The sequence below is a fragment of the Salmo trutta genome, chromosome 12, assembly GCF_901001165.1.
Source record: "Salmo trutta chromosome 12, fSalTru1.1, whole genome shotgun sequence".
NCBI classification, from domain to species: domain Eukaryota; kingdom Metazoa; phylum Chordata; class Actinopteri; order Salmoniformes; family Salmonidae; genus Salmo; species Salmo trutta.
In genome coordinates, this window is record NC_042968.1 from 81,425,169 (window position 1) to 81,443,008 (window position 17,840).

General features: G+C 41.8%; 1 protein-coding gene across 2 annotated transcripts; it reads right to left on the reverse strand.

Moving 5' to 3' along the window:
• Positions 1-79: 79 nt before the first annotated feature.
• LOC115204387 (ribosomal protein S6 kinase alpha-3) lies at positions 80-17,811 on the reverse strand. Of its 2 annotated transcripts, none has more exons than XM_029769920.1 (22): positions 17,493-17,811; positions 16,984-17,025; positions 15,819-15,935; positions 15,573-15,654; positions 15,326-15,406; positions 15,129-15,208; positions 14,873-14,979; positions 14,633-14,670; positions 14,312-14,454; positions 14,055-14,125; positions 13,866-13,954; positions 11,196-11,260; positions 10,753-10,855; positions 10,527-10,651; positions 10,302-10,427; positions 10,117-10,206; positions 5,346-5,504; positions 4,992-5,153; positions 4,738-4,814; positions 4,506-4,623; positions 2,855-2,995; positions 80-2,749 (listed from the first exon to the last, which is right to left on the reverse strand). In XM_029769920.1, exons 1-22 carry the CDS (start codon positions 17,556-17,558, stop codon positions 2,627-2,629), a joined length of 2,205 nt encoding a protein of 734 aa, XP_029625780.1. In that variant the 5' UTR covers positions 17,559-17,811; the 3' UTR covers positions 80-2,626. The 2 variants fall into 2 exon arrangements, with proteins under 2 accessions (XP_029625780.1, XP_029625779.1); XM_029769919.1 differs by having other exon boundaries at positions 14,873-14,991.
• Between the last annotated feature and the right edge of the window lie 29 nt (positions 17,812-17,840).

Here is a 17,840-nt window from a genome sequence, read left to right on the forward strand (position 1 = left end):
GATCTGGTCTCCAACTTCATATACGCATTAAAATGGATAGTTATGTGGCCTTTCGGTGGAAGAAAGAATGAACAAGTGATGCATTATTTGATTGTATATTTATTTGATGTATTCATGATCATTTTTTAGGTTACAAATGAAGCTGCAGTCACTTGCCTGGCCCACATTACTGAGACAAACATTTCTCTGTAAAACATGGAAACAAGAGGTCAAAGCAGAGGGGAAAGACGGTTTCTAATCGCCCCTCCATCTAGCATGGTACATTCCCCAGCATCTTCTTGGAAAGCCCTTCCCTTTCCCTTAACCCCCCCACTAAAGCTGTCCTGTGACCATCATGCACACCAAGTAGAAAATGTTTCATTCATCAACATATACAAAAATACATTCTTAATGGTCTCTTAAAAGTAGACTGGAAAAGTAATCTTAATTGCTATAAGTATATCCCAAGTTCACGTTTCCCTTTATGATTATGAGAAGGACAAAAAATTGAAAGTCTAAGTAAAGCAAGAAAACTCCAACCCCTCTGGGCCCTGCCCCAACACAAAGGTCTGAGAGAAAGTGCAGCAGCAGATACTGGAGTGAGGAAGGAGGTTAGCACTTTTTCTCCCCCATTGCTGACAGGGCCTTGGTAAACTGTTGAACAATTGAGTTTGTCAGTGTCCAAACCCTAATTGCCCATCTAAATGACGTAAATGTAAATGTTATAATTCCATGTTGCTTATTCCCAGAGCCTTGTATTTAGAAAGTTGAGCCAATGCGGTTTCCGCATCACAATGCATTTTATATTGACACTTAACATTAGCTACATGGGGAATATAAAAATAAAATAAGAAAAATTGTATAAAACTGAATATCTGAATTGGGCATTATGATGCAAAAACATGAATAGGACCAGCTGTGCTAGTTAGCAATGGCGCTGGTAGTTAACGAACACCGTTGATCCCAGATTTGTGACGACGCTGTCTTAACTTGTATATTTTTTCCCTAGACCAATGGCAGGAAGTAAAAGCAAGAAGTATAAACTTCAAATCTGTTAAGTCAACTCAACTGACATTACAAAAAATACATTCATGAGCCACATCAGCTAGCACACTAGTGTCAAACTCATTCAACCGCGGGCCGAGTGTCTGCGTGTTTTTGCTCCTCCCTTGTACTTGATTGATGAATTAAGATCACTAATTAGTAAGGAACTCCCCACACTTGGTTGTCTAGGGATTAATTAAAAGGAAAAACCAACAGACAAGGCCCTCCATGCAAAAAGTTTACACCCCTGAGCTAGCATCATTTGAATGAACATTCTACATTACCATGGCAATCCAGAATCTGTTGATAGAATATTCCAAATAAAACCTAGCGGTCAAACAAGTTCCATTCATTTTTCCCATAGGGGATTTAGAAACACTTAAAATAAGGGCTTTTTGATAACGGTGTAAATCTCTCTAGGACAAGGTGACTTATAAATATATTCACCTGTATTTATCCCCCCGCAAAAAAATTTGCTAATTAACTGTGAACGTGGCCATCATAAAGAACTACAAATGCCATGATGACCTGGACGAGACTGCCAAATCGAGGCAAAGGAAATGTCTGGATTAACCATTTTAGTTACATTTAGTAATGAATAAATTGGCAAAATGTCTTTAAATTGACAACTATGTGTGTGAACTGTCTTGACACAATAACTGTTAGCAAAGGTGTCAGCACGTGCATGAGCTTGCAGGTATTTGTAATCTTGCATGATATCTACTTTGACATTAATTAGCATTTTTGAAGCAGAGTAAATGGAGACAAATATATTGGTTTGTCAGAGATTTACATGGTCATCAAAATGACACGCCAGGGTAAACCTACACCAAACATAGCCCTTATTAAGTACTTACATTTCCTATGGGAAAAATGAATGGTGGAAAAACAATTGGAACCATTTCCCTGTTTAACTGCTAGGTTTTAGGAGTGTTATGACACCTCCACTGTGGGGCTCTATGGTGAGTGTTCCCATGAGTTTACCAGTCAAATTGCCAGGGTTAGAGCACCAAGTCAGTTCCATTCATTCTATTTCTATGGTTAGCTCCCAATTTAACGTGACATGGGAACATTTAAACAACGCTATGTAACCAAATGTCTGGAATTAGAACAATATAACACATTCTAAAAGTTGGCCTAACTAAAAATATGACTGTTTACACATATCTCATCTTTTCAGCTCTATACAAGTGCATAGGTAGGGGCTTAGCGGTTGACTTGGAATAAGGGGGACTGACTGTGATCCATGCAACTGGGGGAAACATAATTTTAACCCTTTCCAAACCCCTTCATCCCCCAGTGCTTAACTCAATCTCTGTTTAAACACAGACCTATAGGAACCCGTATACATTAAATTCTATTTTTGTAGTAAATATCTCATTTTCATAAAATATACAGTTCAGCCTTTCCAAGAGTTTGTAACTTTTGGTCTGAAGGCAGTGATGATTGTACAAGCAAAAACATGATACATTTTCTCAGTGAATGGGTTACCGTTTCTTTTTGGTCTTACACACTGTTCTTCTAACACAGCGGGAGTCGAAACACACTAATGCACTGGTGCAGTAGCATTAAACAGGTGAGATTGATACTAGTGGCAGGTGGATCACAGGGCTGTGGAGGTCAACTTCTTCACTCCTCTTCGTTGAGCTAACGAGGAGCGCCCAACAGGGTCCAGCACAGGGGGAACATGCATGTTCAGAGCAGAGTAAGTGGCTGCCATCGCACCCTGTAAGAGGGAGAACAGTCTTGGTGTTAATTTATCAATACCCAGCAGAGAAGCTTTCAGAGTGGCAGAAAAGAGAGACTAGTGCATTGAATAAAGTTTTGTTACCTTGACCAAATGAGGAGCATCCTGTCTATTGAGCTGGTACATGGGCAACTGGTCCTTGTGTAATATCCAAGGGTGTCGCAGCACCTGAGCAGCAGTTAGCCTCTGGTGGGGGTCCACATGCAGCATCTTGGACACTAGGTCCTAAAGACAGCAATGTCAAAGTATGCACAATCTGAACAATCTCTTCCATCAAGTATACAGTGCATTCGGAAAGTATTCAGATCCATTCACTTTTTCCACTTTGTTACATTACAGACATTCTAAAATTGATTAAATCGTTTTAATTCCCTCAAATCTACACACAATGACAAATCAAAAACAGGTTTAGAAATTTTAGCAAATTTATTAAAAAAATCTAAAACATCACATTTACATAAGTATTCAGGACCCTTTACTCAGTACTTTGTTGAAGCATCTTTGGCAGCAATCACAGCGAGTCTTCTTGGGTATGACGCTACAAGCTTGGCACACCTGTATTTGGGGAGTTTCTCCCATTCTTTCTGCAGATCCTCTCAAGCTGTCAGGTTGGACGGGGAGTGTCACTGCACAGCTATTTTAAGGTCTCTCCAGAGACGTTAGACACTCATGGACATTCAGGAGACTTGTCTTGAAGCCACTCCTGCGTTGTCTTGGCTATGCTTAGGGTCATTGTCCTGTTGGAAGGTGAACCTCAGTCTGAGGTCCTGAGCGCTCTGGAGCAGGTTTTCATCAAGGATCTGTGTACTTTGCTCCATTCATCTTTCCCTCGATCCTGACTATTCTCCCAGTCCCTGCCGCTGAAAAACATCCCCACAGCATGATGCTGCCACCACCATGCTTCACTGTAGGGATGGTATTGGCCAGGTGATGAGCGGTGCCTGGTTTACCCCAGATGTAACGCTTGGCATTCAGGCCAAAGAGTTCAATCTTGGTTTCATCAGACCAGAGGATCTGTTTCTCATGGTCTGAGAGTCCATTAAGTGCCTTTTGGCAAACTCCAAGCAGGCTGTCATGTACCGTTTACTGAGGAGTGGCTTCCGTCTGGCCACTCTACTATAAAGGCCTGATTGGTGGAGTGCTGCAGAGATGGTTGTCCTTCTGGAAGGTTCTCCCATCTCTACAGAGGAACTCTGGAGCTCTAGGAAGAGTCTTGGTGGTTCCAAACGTATTCCGTTTAAGAATGATGTAGGCCACTGTGTTCTTAGGGGCCTTCAATGCTTCAGAAATGTGTTGGTACCCTTTACCAGATCTGTTCCTCGATACAATCCCGTCTCGGAGCTCTACGGGCAATATCTTTGACCTCATGGTTTTGTTTTTGCCCTGACATACTCTGGGACCTTATATAGACAGGCGTGTGCCTTTCCAAATCATGTTCAATCAATTAAATTTACCACAGGTGGACTCCAATCAAGTTTTTTTTATTTTTAATACATTTGCAAAAAATGTCATTATGGGGTATCGTGTGTAGATTGATGAAAAAAATAAATATTGAATCCATTTTAGAATAAGGCTGTAACATAACAAAAATTTGGAAAAAGTGAAGGGGGCTGAATTCTTTCCGAATGCACTGTATAGTGCTAGGAAAAGGACTCCGTTTTGAAACCACTATCATAGAGTAATTGGACACTATGGAAAACACAGTGCTGCAGTACAACTGACATCCCAGACATACCTTGGCCTCTGCTGAGACTGAATTCCAGTAGCCGCCCGTCAGAGAGAACTTTCCACTGCCGATCCGAGCCAAGATCTCTTCGGGAGTATCCTCTGGTCCATTGGCAAAAGGAGTGAACCTGAAACATCAAGATAAATACATACTTTAAAGGACTAATAAAATATGAATGTACTATGTGTTAATCTTTTTATGAACATCATTGGCTGCATTACTGTTGGTAAAGCACGCATACCCAGTAAGCATTGTATAGAGCAGCACTCCTAGACTCCAGATATCACAGGCTGCATCATAGCCCTGTTTCTTTAGGACCTAGCAACAATAGGAAGTATTGCACACTGCATTAGAATACATAAATCAAAGAATGCCATGTCAGTTACTAGACAAATATATTGAAAAATGAAAATACGATGAACTTGTTATACAGTTAGATGACCATTAGCTGAGCATGCAGGTACTGGTCACGGAAACATGTAGAAGAAGAGACACCTCAGGGGCGACAAAGTTGGCCGTGTAGCAGGGAGTCATCAGGAGCCCGTTTTCAGCTCTCAGCTGTTTGGCGAAGCCAAAGTCACAGATTCGGATGGACTCTGGGTTTCCAGACTCATCCACGTACAGTATGTTACTGGGCTTCAGATCTCTATGGACAACCTGAGCAGGGGGACAGAAATTTCATCAGTGACATAGTGAGTCAGGGAAGCAAATATCAGATTGCCAACTCGTATTGCTTATACAGTAGAAAGGTCCTGTGTATTGAAAGTAGCGAAGTGCTCAAAATATAGTATATACTTGGAACACGTAATATATCAGTATTATGTATCATTGTGATGGTGAATGTTTTACCCCCTGTGCATGCAGGTACTCCACAGTTTTGGTGATGGTGTGGAGAACTGCACTGGCCTCCCTCTCAGAGAAGAACTTCTGTCTGAGGATCTTATCCAGTAGCTCTCCTCCTTTCATCAGCTCTGTCACCAGGTACACTGAGCGTCCATCGTCAAACACCTACAGTCAACAGGGCACACAACCTCACAATGTCACCCAGAGAGACACTCACAAATAACTCATTATAGAGGAGTATTCAGCACAAAAAATATATATTCCCATAACTCTCAGAACATCGACATACTAGCCAAACAATGAAACAACAATTCAATTGTGAATCTACACTGAACTCAACATGTAAAGAGTTGGTCCCATGTATCATGAGCTGAAACAAAATATCCCAGAAATGTTCGACACGCACTAGGGTTATATATTTTCCCGGTATTTTATAATTGTTCCATCCTGCAAATAAATCACTTTCCTCCCGGGTAAGCCGGTATTTGCCGCCAAAACTAGAAGTGTCATTCAAAAGCATATAATGTCTGGATTTGACTAGAGCTTTGATCAGCATGAAAATTCAAACCTGATGTGCCATATATAAAATAAACTGAACAAAAATATAAAAGCAACATGGAACAATTAAAAATATTTTACTGAGTTACAGTTCATACAAGGAAATTAGTCAATTTAAATTATTATTATTATTATTATTATTATTATTATTATACCTTTATTTCAACAAGGAACACAGACTGAGGCCAAGGTCTCTTTTACAGTGGGGCCCTGCTTTTACATGTTTACACATACAGTTTAGCAAATTAGGCCCTTATCTATGGATTTTACATAACTGGGCAGGGGTGCAGCCATGGGTGGGTATAGGTCCATCCACTTGTGAGCCAGGCCCACCCACTGGAGAGCCAGGAGCAGCCAATCAGAATGAGTTTTTCCCCACAACAGGGCTTTATTACAGACAGAAATACTCCCCATGCCCCCCCTCAGGTGAAGAAGCCGGATGTGGAGGTCCCAGTCTGGAGTGCTTAAATCAGGGTCTGCGGTTGTGAGGCCAGTTGGACATAATGCCAAATTCTCTTAAACGATGTTGGAGGCAGCTTATGGTAGAGAAATTAACATTTAATTATCTGGAAACAGCTCTGATGGACATTCTTGAAGTCAGCATGCCAATTGCACATTCCCTCAAAACATGAGACATCTGTGGCATTGTGCTGTGTGACAAAACTGCACATTTTAGAGTGGCCTTTTACAGTCCCCAGCACAAGGTGCACCTGTGTAATGACCGTGCTGTTTCATCAGCATCCAGATATGCCACAACTGTCAAGTGAATGGATTATCTTGGGAAAGGAGAAATGCTGACTAACACGGATGTAAACAAAGTTGTGCTCAAAATTAAAGAGAAATGAGCTTCTTGTGCGTATGGAACATTTCATAGATTTTCAATTTCAGCTCATGACACGTGGGACCAACACTTTACATGTTGCATTTATATATTTTTGCTCAGTGTACATTTTATGAGCCCAAAAAAAGCCCAAATGATTGTGCCGTTATCCAATACACGCGACAGAGAACCATAAAAGCCCACATACAGTTGAAGTCAGAAGTTTACATACACCTTAAACAAATACATTTAAACTCAGTTTCACAATTCCTGACATTTAATCCAAGTAAAAATTCCCTGTCTTAGGTCAGTTAGGATCACCACCTTATTTTAAGAATGTGAAAAGTCAGAATAATAGTAGAGAGAAAGATTTATTTCAGCTTTTATTTCTTTCATCACATTCCCAGTGGGTCAGAAGATTACACACTCAATTAGTATTTAGTAGCATTGCCTTAATTGTTTCACTTGGGTCAAACGTTTTGGGTAGCTTGGGGTCATTGTCCATTTGGAAGACCCATTTGCGACCAAGCTTTAACTTCCTGACTGATGTCTTGAGATGTTGCTTCAATATATCCACATAATTTTCCTACCTCATGATGCCATCTATTTTGTGAAGTGCACCAGTCCCCCCTGCAGCAAAGCATCCCCCCAACATGATGCTGCCACCCCTGTGCTTCATGGTTGGGATGGCGTTCTTCGGCTTGCAAGCCTCCCCCTTTTCCTCCAAACATAACGATGGTCATTATGGCCAAACAGTTACATATTTATTTCAGCAGACCAGAGGACATTTTTCCAAAAAGTATCATCTTTGTCCCCATGTGCAGTTGCAAAATGTAGTCCAGCCATTTATGGCGGTTTTGGAGTAGTGGCTTCTTCCTTGCTGAGCAGCCTTTCAGGTTGTCGATATAGGACTCGTTTTACTGTGGATACAGATACTTTTGTACCCGTTTCATCCAGCATCTTCACAAGGTCCTTTGCTGTTGTTCTGGGATTGAGTTGCACTTTTTGCACCAAAGTACGTTCATCACTAGAAGACAGAACGCATCTCCTGCCTGAGCGGTATGACAGATGCGTGGTACTATTGCGTACTATTGTTTGTATAGATGAACGTAGTACCTTCAGGCGTTTGGAAATTGCTCCCAAGGATGAACCAGACATGTTGAGGTCTACAATTTTTTTCCCTGAGGTCTTGGCTGATTTCTTTTGATTTTCCCATGATGTCAAGCAAAGAGGCACTGAGTTTGAAGGTAGGCCTTGAAATACATCCACAGGTACACCTCCAATTGACTCAAATGCTGTCAATTAGCCTATCAGAAGCTTCTAAAGCCATGACATCATTTTCTGGAATTTTCCAAGCTGTTTAAAGGCACAGTCAACTTAGTGTATGTAAACTTCTGACCCACTGGAATTGTGATAGATTATTTCACTTATAATTCACTGTCTGTAAACAATTGTTGGAACAATTACTTGTGTCATGCACAAAGTAGATGTCCTAACCTACTTGCTAAAAGTATAGTTTGTTAACAAGAAATCTGTGGAGTGGTTGAAAAACAAGTTTTCATGACTCCAACCTAAGTGTACATAAACTTCCAACTTCAACTGTAATATATATATAATTATTATATACATTTTTTTTTATATATAATTAATTACCTTCATTTTAAAATAAGTGTTATTGTACTGCATGTAGTTGCAGAACAAGCTATAATACATTTTCTATAAAAATCAAACATCAAAATGACCAGTACAATCATAAAAGAAGGTTGATTTAGTTTATCGTTGTGTACTGTAGAGAGTGAACTATTTGCCTCCCTAACCGTGTACTGATAAAGGCACACGGTACTCTGCTTATGGACTAAACATTATATATATTTTTTGGAAATATAATAATTATATAACAGTTGAAGTTGGAAGTTTATGTACACTTGGAGGTTGGAGTCATTAAAACTTGTTTTTCAACCACTCCACAGATTTCTTGTTAACAAACTATACTTTTGGCAAGTCGGTTAGGACATCTACTTTGTGCATGACACAAGTAATTTTTCCAACAATTGTTTACAGAAAAAGAAACGTCCCCTTTTCAGGACCCTGTCTTTTAAACACTGTTTCCCATGCTTGTTCAATGAACCATAAACAATTAAATGAACATGCACCTGTGGAACGGTCATTAAGACACTAACAGCTTACAGACAGTAGGCAATTATGGTCACAGTTATGAAAACTTAGGACACTAAAGAGGCCTTTCTACTGACTGAAAAACACCAAAAGAAAGATGCCCAGGGTCCCTGCTAATCTGCGTGAACGTGCCTTAGGCATGCTGCAAGGAGGCATGAGGACTGCAGATGTGTCCAGGGCAATAAATTGCAATGTCTGTACTGTGAGACGCCTAAGACAGCGCTACAGGGAGACAGGACGGGCAGCTGATCGTCCTCGCAGTGGCAGGCCACGTGTAACAACGCCTGCACAGGATCGGTACATCCGAACATCACACCTGCGGGACAGGTACAGGATGGCAACAACAACTGCCCAAGTTACACCAGGAACGCACAATCCCTCCATCAGTGCTCAGACTGTCCGCAAATAGGCTGAGAGAGGCTGGACTGAGGGCTTGTAGGCCTATTGTAAGGCAGGTCCTCACCAGACATCACCTGCAACAACTTCAACTATGGGCACAAACCCGTCACTGGACCAGACAGGACTGGCAAAAAGTGCTCTTCACTGACGAGTCGCAGTTGTCTCACCAGGGGTGATGGTTGGATTCGTGTTTATCGTCGAAGGAATGAGCGTTACACCGAGGCCTGTACTCTGGATTGAGATCGATTTGGAGGTGGAGGGTCCGTGATGGTGTGCGCTACTGTTTTTCAGCCAGAGACTGCAGAGTCATCATTCAACGTTCTGGCGCCTTCTGAGAGCCTATGGGAGCCTTAGAAAGTGTCACGTTACAGCAGAGATCCTCTGTTTTGGATAGAGATGACAAAGAAGGCCAAGAAATGGTCAGACAGGGTACTTCCTGAACAGAATCTTCTCAGGTTTTGGCCTGCCATTTGAGTTCTGTTATACTCACAGACAACATTCAAACAGTTTTAGAAACTTTGGAGTGTTTTCTATCCAAAGCTACTAATTATATGCATATTCTAGTTTCTGGGCAGGAGTAATAACCAGATTAAAATCGGGTACGTTTTTTATCCGGCCGTGAAAATACTGCCCCCTATCCATAACAAGTTAAGAAGCGCTGTTTGGCAGGTCATGTTTTGGAGGATGCATGACTCACCTCCCGAGCCCATTTGGGAGTTGCAGCGATGAGAGAAGATCAAAATTAGGAAGAAAAAGGGGATAAAATACAACAACAAAAACAGTGCTGCTTGCTTCATTTGCATACTGCTGATGTTAATGACTCACATCTTTGAGAGTGATGATGTTGGGGTGCTGTCCATAGCGCAGAAGAATCTCCACCTCTTCTGTGGGGTCCCTCTTGGCCTTACTGATGATCTGGGATAACAACATCAGTAATAACAGTTAACCCTACCATTCTACCATGGGCATTCCCAGGGTGAGACATGGGCATCCCCAGGGTTACAGCTCACCTTTACAGCATAATCCATACTGTTGCTCTTCTGAACACAGCGCTTGCATATGGAGTAAGAGCCCACACCAATGTCCTCCTTCACATCGTAGGCATCACTAAACTGTGCTGTGTTTCTGTGGAGTTGCTGAAGAGAGAAATAGACACAGCGACAAATTCTGTTATTTCCACACACAACCATATTATAATAAATACAGAGACCTATCCAGTGCGTGTGTGTTGGTACCTGTACAGAGGACATGTTGATGTTAATGTTCTGTGGAGGTTGACTCTCCTCATCTGAGATAGCCACAAAGCTGAAGCCTCTAAACAGCTGGTTGGTGTTGGCACTCGGGGGACAGCCAGGAGAGTCTGTGGGGAAAATCCTCATGTCAACCCTCACTACTTTTCATTCACACACACAATTATGAAACTGTATGGTATAAAGCGCCAAACAAGAATCTGACATTTACCCCGTGGAGTTTTTGCAGTGAATTCAGAGTCAAAGTAGATGGTGTCATCAGGTCTGCCACTCGCAGGTTTGAAGGGGGGATGGAGTTCTCTCCTGAATAATTTCTATAGGCATACCAAGAAAAAAGGGGAAAACATTGGAATAAACCTTAACATGTTCATTTTATTTAACTGGGCAAGTAAGAACAAATTCCTATTTACAATGATGGCCTAATCAAGCCAAACCCTAACCCAGACGACGCTGGGCCAATTGTGCGCCGCCCTATGAGACTCCCATTCACGGCTGGTTGTGATACAGCCCGGAATCGAACCAGGGTCTGTAGTGACGCCTCTAGAACTTAGACAGCTGTGCCTCTTGGGAGTTTGAAAACATAAAGCATTTATAATACACACGGGACAGAGGAGCAGGCAGATGGCAAACATGCATATTAATAGGCAAACTTACGTTCCAGTCAATTGTGGAAAATAAGGAATGTCTCTTGATCTCTTCCACTCCGTCTGGACCAGCACCTGTGAACAACAAATCCACACACATTACAGGATACCTGTGGTATCGTTTGTAATAAGATTGCAGTTCAGTGATGACAAATATCAAACACTATTATTTTCTTGCCCTTTTTCTTCTCAATTTCATGGTATATAATTGGTAGTTACAGTCTTGTCCCATCGCTGCAACTCCCGTACGGACTCGGGAGAGGCGAAGGTCGAGAGTCATGCGTTCTCTGAAACACGACCCTGCCAAGCCACACTGCTTCTTGACACACTGCATGCTTAACCCAGAAGCCAGCCGCACCAATGGGTCAGAGGAAACAGTCCAACTTGTGATTGTGTCAGTGTGCATGTGCCCGGCCCATCACAGGAGTCACTAGAACGCGATGGGACAAGGACATCCTTGCCGTCCAAACCCTCCCCTAACCCGGACGACGCTGGGCCAAATTGTACGCCGCTTCACGGGTCTCCCGGTCACGGCTGACTGCAACACAGCCCAGGCTAGAACCCAGATCTGTAGTGGCGCCTTTAGCACTGCGATGCATTGCCTTAGACCGCTGCACCAAACACGATGTTCTGACTAGAGTGGTAAGATATTCTTTTTCCATTTAAGTGAGATTTATTTAAAAAGGGGCAATCTGCGATTGCTACATACATTTTTGGACTTGTGAATGAATGATATGTGCAGTTGAAGTCAAAAGTTTACATACACTTAGGTTGGAGTCATTAAAACTCGTTTTTCAACCACTCCACAAATTTCTTGTTAACAAACTATAGTTTTGGCAAGTCGGTTAGGACATCTATGTGGATGACAAGTAATTTTTCCAACAATTGTTTACAGACAGATTATTTCACTATCACAATTCCAGTGGGTCAGAAGTTTACATACACTAAGTTGACTGTGCCTTTAAACAGCTTGGAAAATTCCAGAAAATGATGTCATGGCTTTAGAAGCTTCTGATAGGCTAATTGACAGCATTTGAGTCAATTGGAGGTGTACCTGTGGCTGTATTTCAAGGCCTACCTTCAAACTCAGTGCCTCTTTGCTTGACATCATGGGAAAATCAAAAGAAATCAGCCAAGACCTCAGAAAAAAAACTGGTTCATCCTTGGGAGCAATTTCCAAATGCCTGAAGGTATCACGTTCATCTATACAAACAATAGTACGCAAGTATAAACCCCATGGGACCATGCAGCCGTGATACCGCTCAGGAAGGAGACGCGTTCTGTTTCCTAGAGATTAACGTACTTTGGTGCGAAAAGTGCAACTCAATCCCAGAACAACAGCAAAGGACCTTGTGAAGATGCTGGAGGAAACAGGTACAAAAGTAACCATATCCAGAGTAAAACGAGTCCTATATCGACATAACCTGAAAGGCCACAAAGCAAGGAAGAAGCCACTGCTCCAAAACTGCCATAAAAAAGCCAGACTACGGTTTGCAACTGCACATGGGGACAAAGACCGTACTTTTTGGAGAAATATCCTCTGGTTTGATGAAACAAAAATACCACTGTTTGGCGTTAATGACCATTGTTATGTTTGGAGGAGAAAAGGGGGAGGCTTGCAAGCCGAAGAATACCATCCCAACCATGAAGCACGGGGATGGCAGCATCATGTTGTGGGGGTGCGTTGCAGCACTTCACAAAATAGATGGCATCATGAGGTAGGAAAATTAGGTGGATATATTGAAGCAACATCTCAAGACATCAGTCAGGAAGTTAAAGATTGGTGGCAAATGGGTCTTCCAAATGGACAACGACCCCCAAGCATACTTCCAAAGTTGTGGCAAAATGGCTTAAGGACAACAAAGTCAAGGTATCGGAGTGGCCATCACAAATCCCTGACCTCAATCCTATAGAACATTTGTGGGCAGAACCGAAAAAGCGTGTGCGAGCAAGGATGCCTACAAACCTCACTCAGTTACACCAGCTCTGTCAGGAGGAATGGGTCAAAATTCACCCAACTTATTGTGGGAAGCTTGTGGAAGACTACCCAAAACGTTTGACCCAAGTTAAACAATTTAAAGGCAATGCTACCAAATACTAATTGAGTGCATGTAAACTTCTGACCCACTGGGAATATGATGAAAGAAATAAAAGCAGAAAAAAATTCTGACATTTCACATTCTTAAAATAAAGTGGTGATCCTAACTGACCTAAGACAGGGAATTGTTACTAGGATTAAATGTCAGGAATTATGAAAAACTGAGTTTAAATGTATTTGGCTAAGGAGTATGTAAACTTCCGACTTCAACTGCATTGATTCTTGAATAAGATAACTTATAAAATACCTCATGAGCTTAGTTCAACTGTTGCACTCCATTACAACTAAAAAAAAAGCTTGTTTTACTCCAATGTTTGTAAACAAAGTACATGTAAAAACACTATATAGCCTAAAGTTTTAAGACTATAAATGTTGATATCATGAATGGTCAGTCTTTGCATCCATAGCTATGTCTATGAATTTGAGAGTGGTTACATTTCTCCAGCCCCATCACTCAGCTTTTTACCAAAACAAGGGCAGGGATGCGCTTTGTTATTGTTTCAACTGCTGATTGCCACTTTAAGCACTCATCAGTTACAAGCCATGGTGCACAATACCATTTTAGTGATGGAGATTGATTACCTAGTCTGTTGCCTGGGTTGCGTTTGAAAAGGTTACGTAGGAGAGATTGGGCGTCTTGGCTCAGGAACTGTGGCATTCCCAACTTGGCCCTGCAGTGCAAACAAAATTACCATGGTAGATTGAGATCAAACTGTTATTTGCTAACAGCCTGGTTAAACTGGTGCTCAAGACAGGTTGAGTAAGACGCACTTCAGTATCATGGTCATGGTTTCCTTCCGGTCCTTCCCTTGGAAAGGCAGTGTCCCAGTCAGCATCTCAAACTAGGGAAGATGAAAACAACGTTTTATTAACATGTCTAATCAGTGGCAATATCAGCCATTGGACACATTGGCCCATCCAGGCAGATATGAATGTGGACACACTTGATATTGGATATCAGATATTTGAACACATCCCAGGGTAATGAATTGCAAAGAGACAGATCGATTTGGAACTCCAGCACTCACCATGAGCACGCCATAGGACCACCAGTCAGCGCTAAGGGTGTGTCCTCGGCGGTTCACGACCTCTGGTGCCATGTACTCCACTGTTCCACAGAAAGAGTAGGCCTTGTTCTCATGATCAATTGACTCTTTACTAAGGCCGAAGTCTGGAACAAACAAAGGGCAGCAAAATGAGTCGAGCTGAAAATGGAACATAGGAAGACTAAGGGCCCCTAAAATTAAAAGGCATTAAAAACACTTTCTTATTCTGCTCGGTGGCTGAGTCAGGCTGAGTGTGAATATGAAGCATTAATATGTAATAGGAGCAGAAAAAAAATCACCCACCAGTGAGTTTGATATGGCCCTCCTCATCTAACAGAATGCTGAAAGGACAGAGTGATCTCAGTCAGAGGAAATTCAACATCCGCCAGCAGAAACACATACAGTAAACAGACAGTATATAACATAACTTCGAAGCTCAAAATAACAGATCTATATAAAAAATATGATATCATTTTGCTGATTGGAAGAGAAACAAGTACCTAATGGGAATAAGCAATGTCATAGCATTAGTGTAATATGTACTTCTCAGGTTTAAGGTCTCTGTAGATGATTCCCAGGCCATGCAGATGGTCCAGGGCCAGAGCCAGCTCTGCCAGGTAGAACTTCACATCCTCCTCTGTGAACATCACCTGGTAGACAGACTTGTTAAAAACAACACACCTAATACACAAACTCACCAAAACTATTATAATATGGACATGAATTACCAGGAAAAAAAATAAACCATTTTATTTAATGTAAAAAATACAATTTTAAAAATGATTTGAATTCTGCTCACCTCTTTAGACAGCCGTGTGAATAGATCTCCACCTCGGAGGAAGTCCAGAATCAGGTACAGCTTCCCTTCTGTCTGGAATGCTGTGAAGAATCATGGGTACATATTGAAGTCAAAACTCATCTGTAAGGTTGAATGACCTGTGGTTATATCAGACGTAGAAATATGACAGGGCAGGCAGATGATGTCTGATAACTCACCGTAGTGTAGTCTGACTATGAAAGGATGGTTCACCTCTACCAGAATGTCTCGCTCCATCTTGGTACGGACCCTATCTCGCACTGGCGATTCGTAAAATAAATTACAATTAAAAACACGACTGTATATAATTCAACAAAAAACATATATACTGTAGTTGTAAAGTAGTTTTAAAACCATTACAAGCATGATATATTCAATATCAACAAATTCACAATTTTTTTTTATTATCACCGCAGACTACTGTACCTTTCAAAGTGGCCTTTTTCAGCACCTTCATAGCATACAGCTGTCCAGCATCAGGCCCTGTTATTTTCTTCACAAGGAACACCTGAACATAAAGAGACAAATCATTTCAGCTATTAAACCCAGCAGCTTCTATCAATCAGTCAATCTCATATACACAAATGTTCAGAGATATAAAAAACATAATTCATAATATTAAAAACAACATTTCGACCACTACACCATTTCATCTCACACACTGTCATTTACCTTCCCAAAGGATCCCTGTCCCAGGACCTTGCGGAGCTCAAACTGCCTAGGATCAGCCCTTTCAGAGCCCTCTTTAACATGATTTGTGATATTGATCTCATTCACTGAGCCCTCATCCTGTGAAAGATGAGCGACACAGTCAAAACAAAACCAGGCACGGACCAAATACACAGCAGTGTGGAGAGAGAATAGGAATACACAGTAATTCTATAAAACAAACACACACACAAACGTACAGACACACGTCACAAAGAATAATAAACAGAAGCAATGGAATGAATCAAATAAAATACATTCACAAGTTTTGAAGTAAAACCCTACCAAGAAAGAGACTGTTTCAGCGCTGCATACTCAGAACCTTTTCTTTGCACTAGAGCAGAGAGTCATACTGTGGGAGGATGGAGAAATCAACTCCCATGCTTTCCCACCCAAACACAACACCAAGCCACATCAGACCCACGTACAGCACACCAGCTCTCAGCGAATTCCTTCTTTGGCCCGTGTTCTGCCCCAGCGGTGGCCAAATCCCCCATGCCGGTGCTGGGCCAGCAGAGCCCCTCTCCCTGTGTTACAGTGTGGCTGCGCTGGGATAGACTGCGCTACGCTCTGATCTGCCGGGGGAGGGAGCTCCCGACTGACAGCTTGCAACCGGTTCCATGCATCCAACACCCCCTCCCACTGCATCAAAAGGTGTGGAGGAGGATGACTAAAAGACATAGCATGCGCTCTCCCTCTTTCACAGTCGCTTTCACTCTTTTGCTACCCTTATCTTCTCTTTAATCATTTTGCTCTCACCGACCCCACCACTAGTCCATATTAATACATAGTACTCAGTATTATTGTGGAGTGCCTGGATGTAGGTGTGTGAGTAGGTGAGAGAGGACAAAGAGAGAAAACTGAATTGAGAGAGAACATGAAACATAAATACATATGCACACACCAGTGGAGGCTAGTGAGGGGAGGACGGCTCATAATAATGGATGGAATGGATGAAATAGCATGGCATCATACACATGAAAATCATGTGTTTGATACCATTCCAATGATTCCCCTCCAGACATTACCACGAGCTCGTTCTCCCCAATTAAGATGCCACCAACCTCCTGTGAAAATGAGACAGTCTGGGAGAAGACGGGTGAGATTATTACTAAAAATGTTTACTCACACTACATACAGTTTCATCCTCCCCCATTGAGTCATCCATGATCTGTAACACAGAGAAAGCGATTTAACTTTGTCTCTCACACAAAATTGGGGTGGGCTCGTGTTTTTGAAACTGTGTAATATGCTTCAGGGCCAATTGTTAATTGATGAGAACATATAGAAATACAACTGTATTTAATAGGCTTAGTTTACACTTTAGAATTGGCAACTTGAACGATAAATATCACATGTTCGCTGTAGTGAGTAGTTAGCGATTTGTTTTTCCCACCTCACGATTTCCTGCAACAAATGCCTGTTACAGTTATCAGCCTGCACTTCTTGAGAAATAAGACAGCTAAAATCACGAATATATAGTCCTTTTTAATCGTTTAAGTTTAATAATCAGTTTATGCGAAACTAAATCGAAGTTGGTGTCCCACAAACTGTGTGAGGAAGTGAATTCACAAGAGACCGCGTCAAACGTTGACAAATACAGCTAAGGTGGCCATCGTTCATTGGCATGTTCATTACCTCGTTTTCCGAATTCTCCAAGGCCATTTTCTGCCATGGGTCTGCTCCAAACTGTGCCAAGGGCATCTTCGACAAGAGTTCAGTCACTGCCGCGCGCTTTCACTAACTTGACACTGTCAAGGGTGGGATTCGAAAAATGAATTCTTGAGGGGGGGTTCCCTTAAACGAGAAAAACAAAATAGTAAAATGGTTCCAGTTCAACCCTAACTGTACGTTTAAACGGCTTTCATCACTCTTGCCAATGTTTTCTACAAACTACATAAACACTTTTTCCACATCAAACTCACTCACTTCCGTTCTCTCTCAATATGGCGCCGTGGTTCGGTCTACCTGTATGTCAGAACGAGG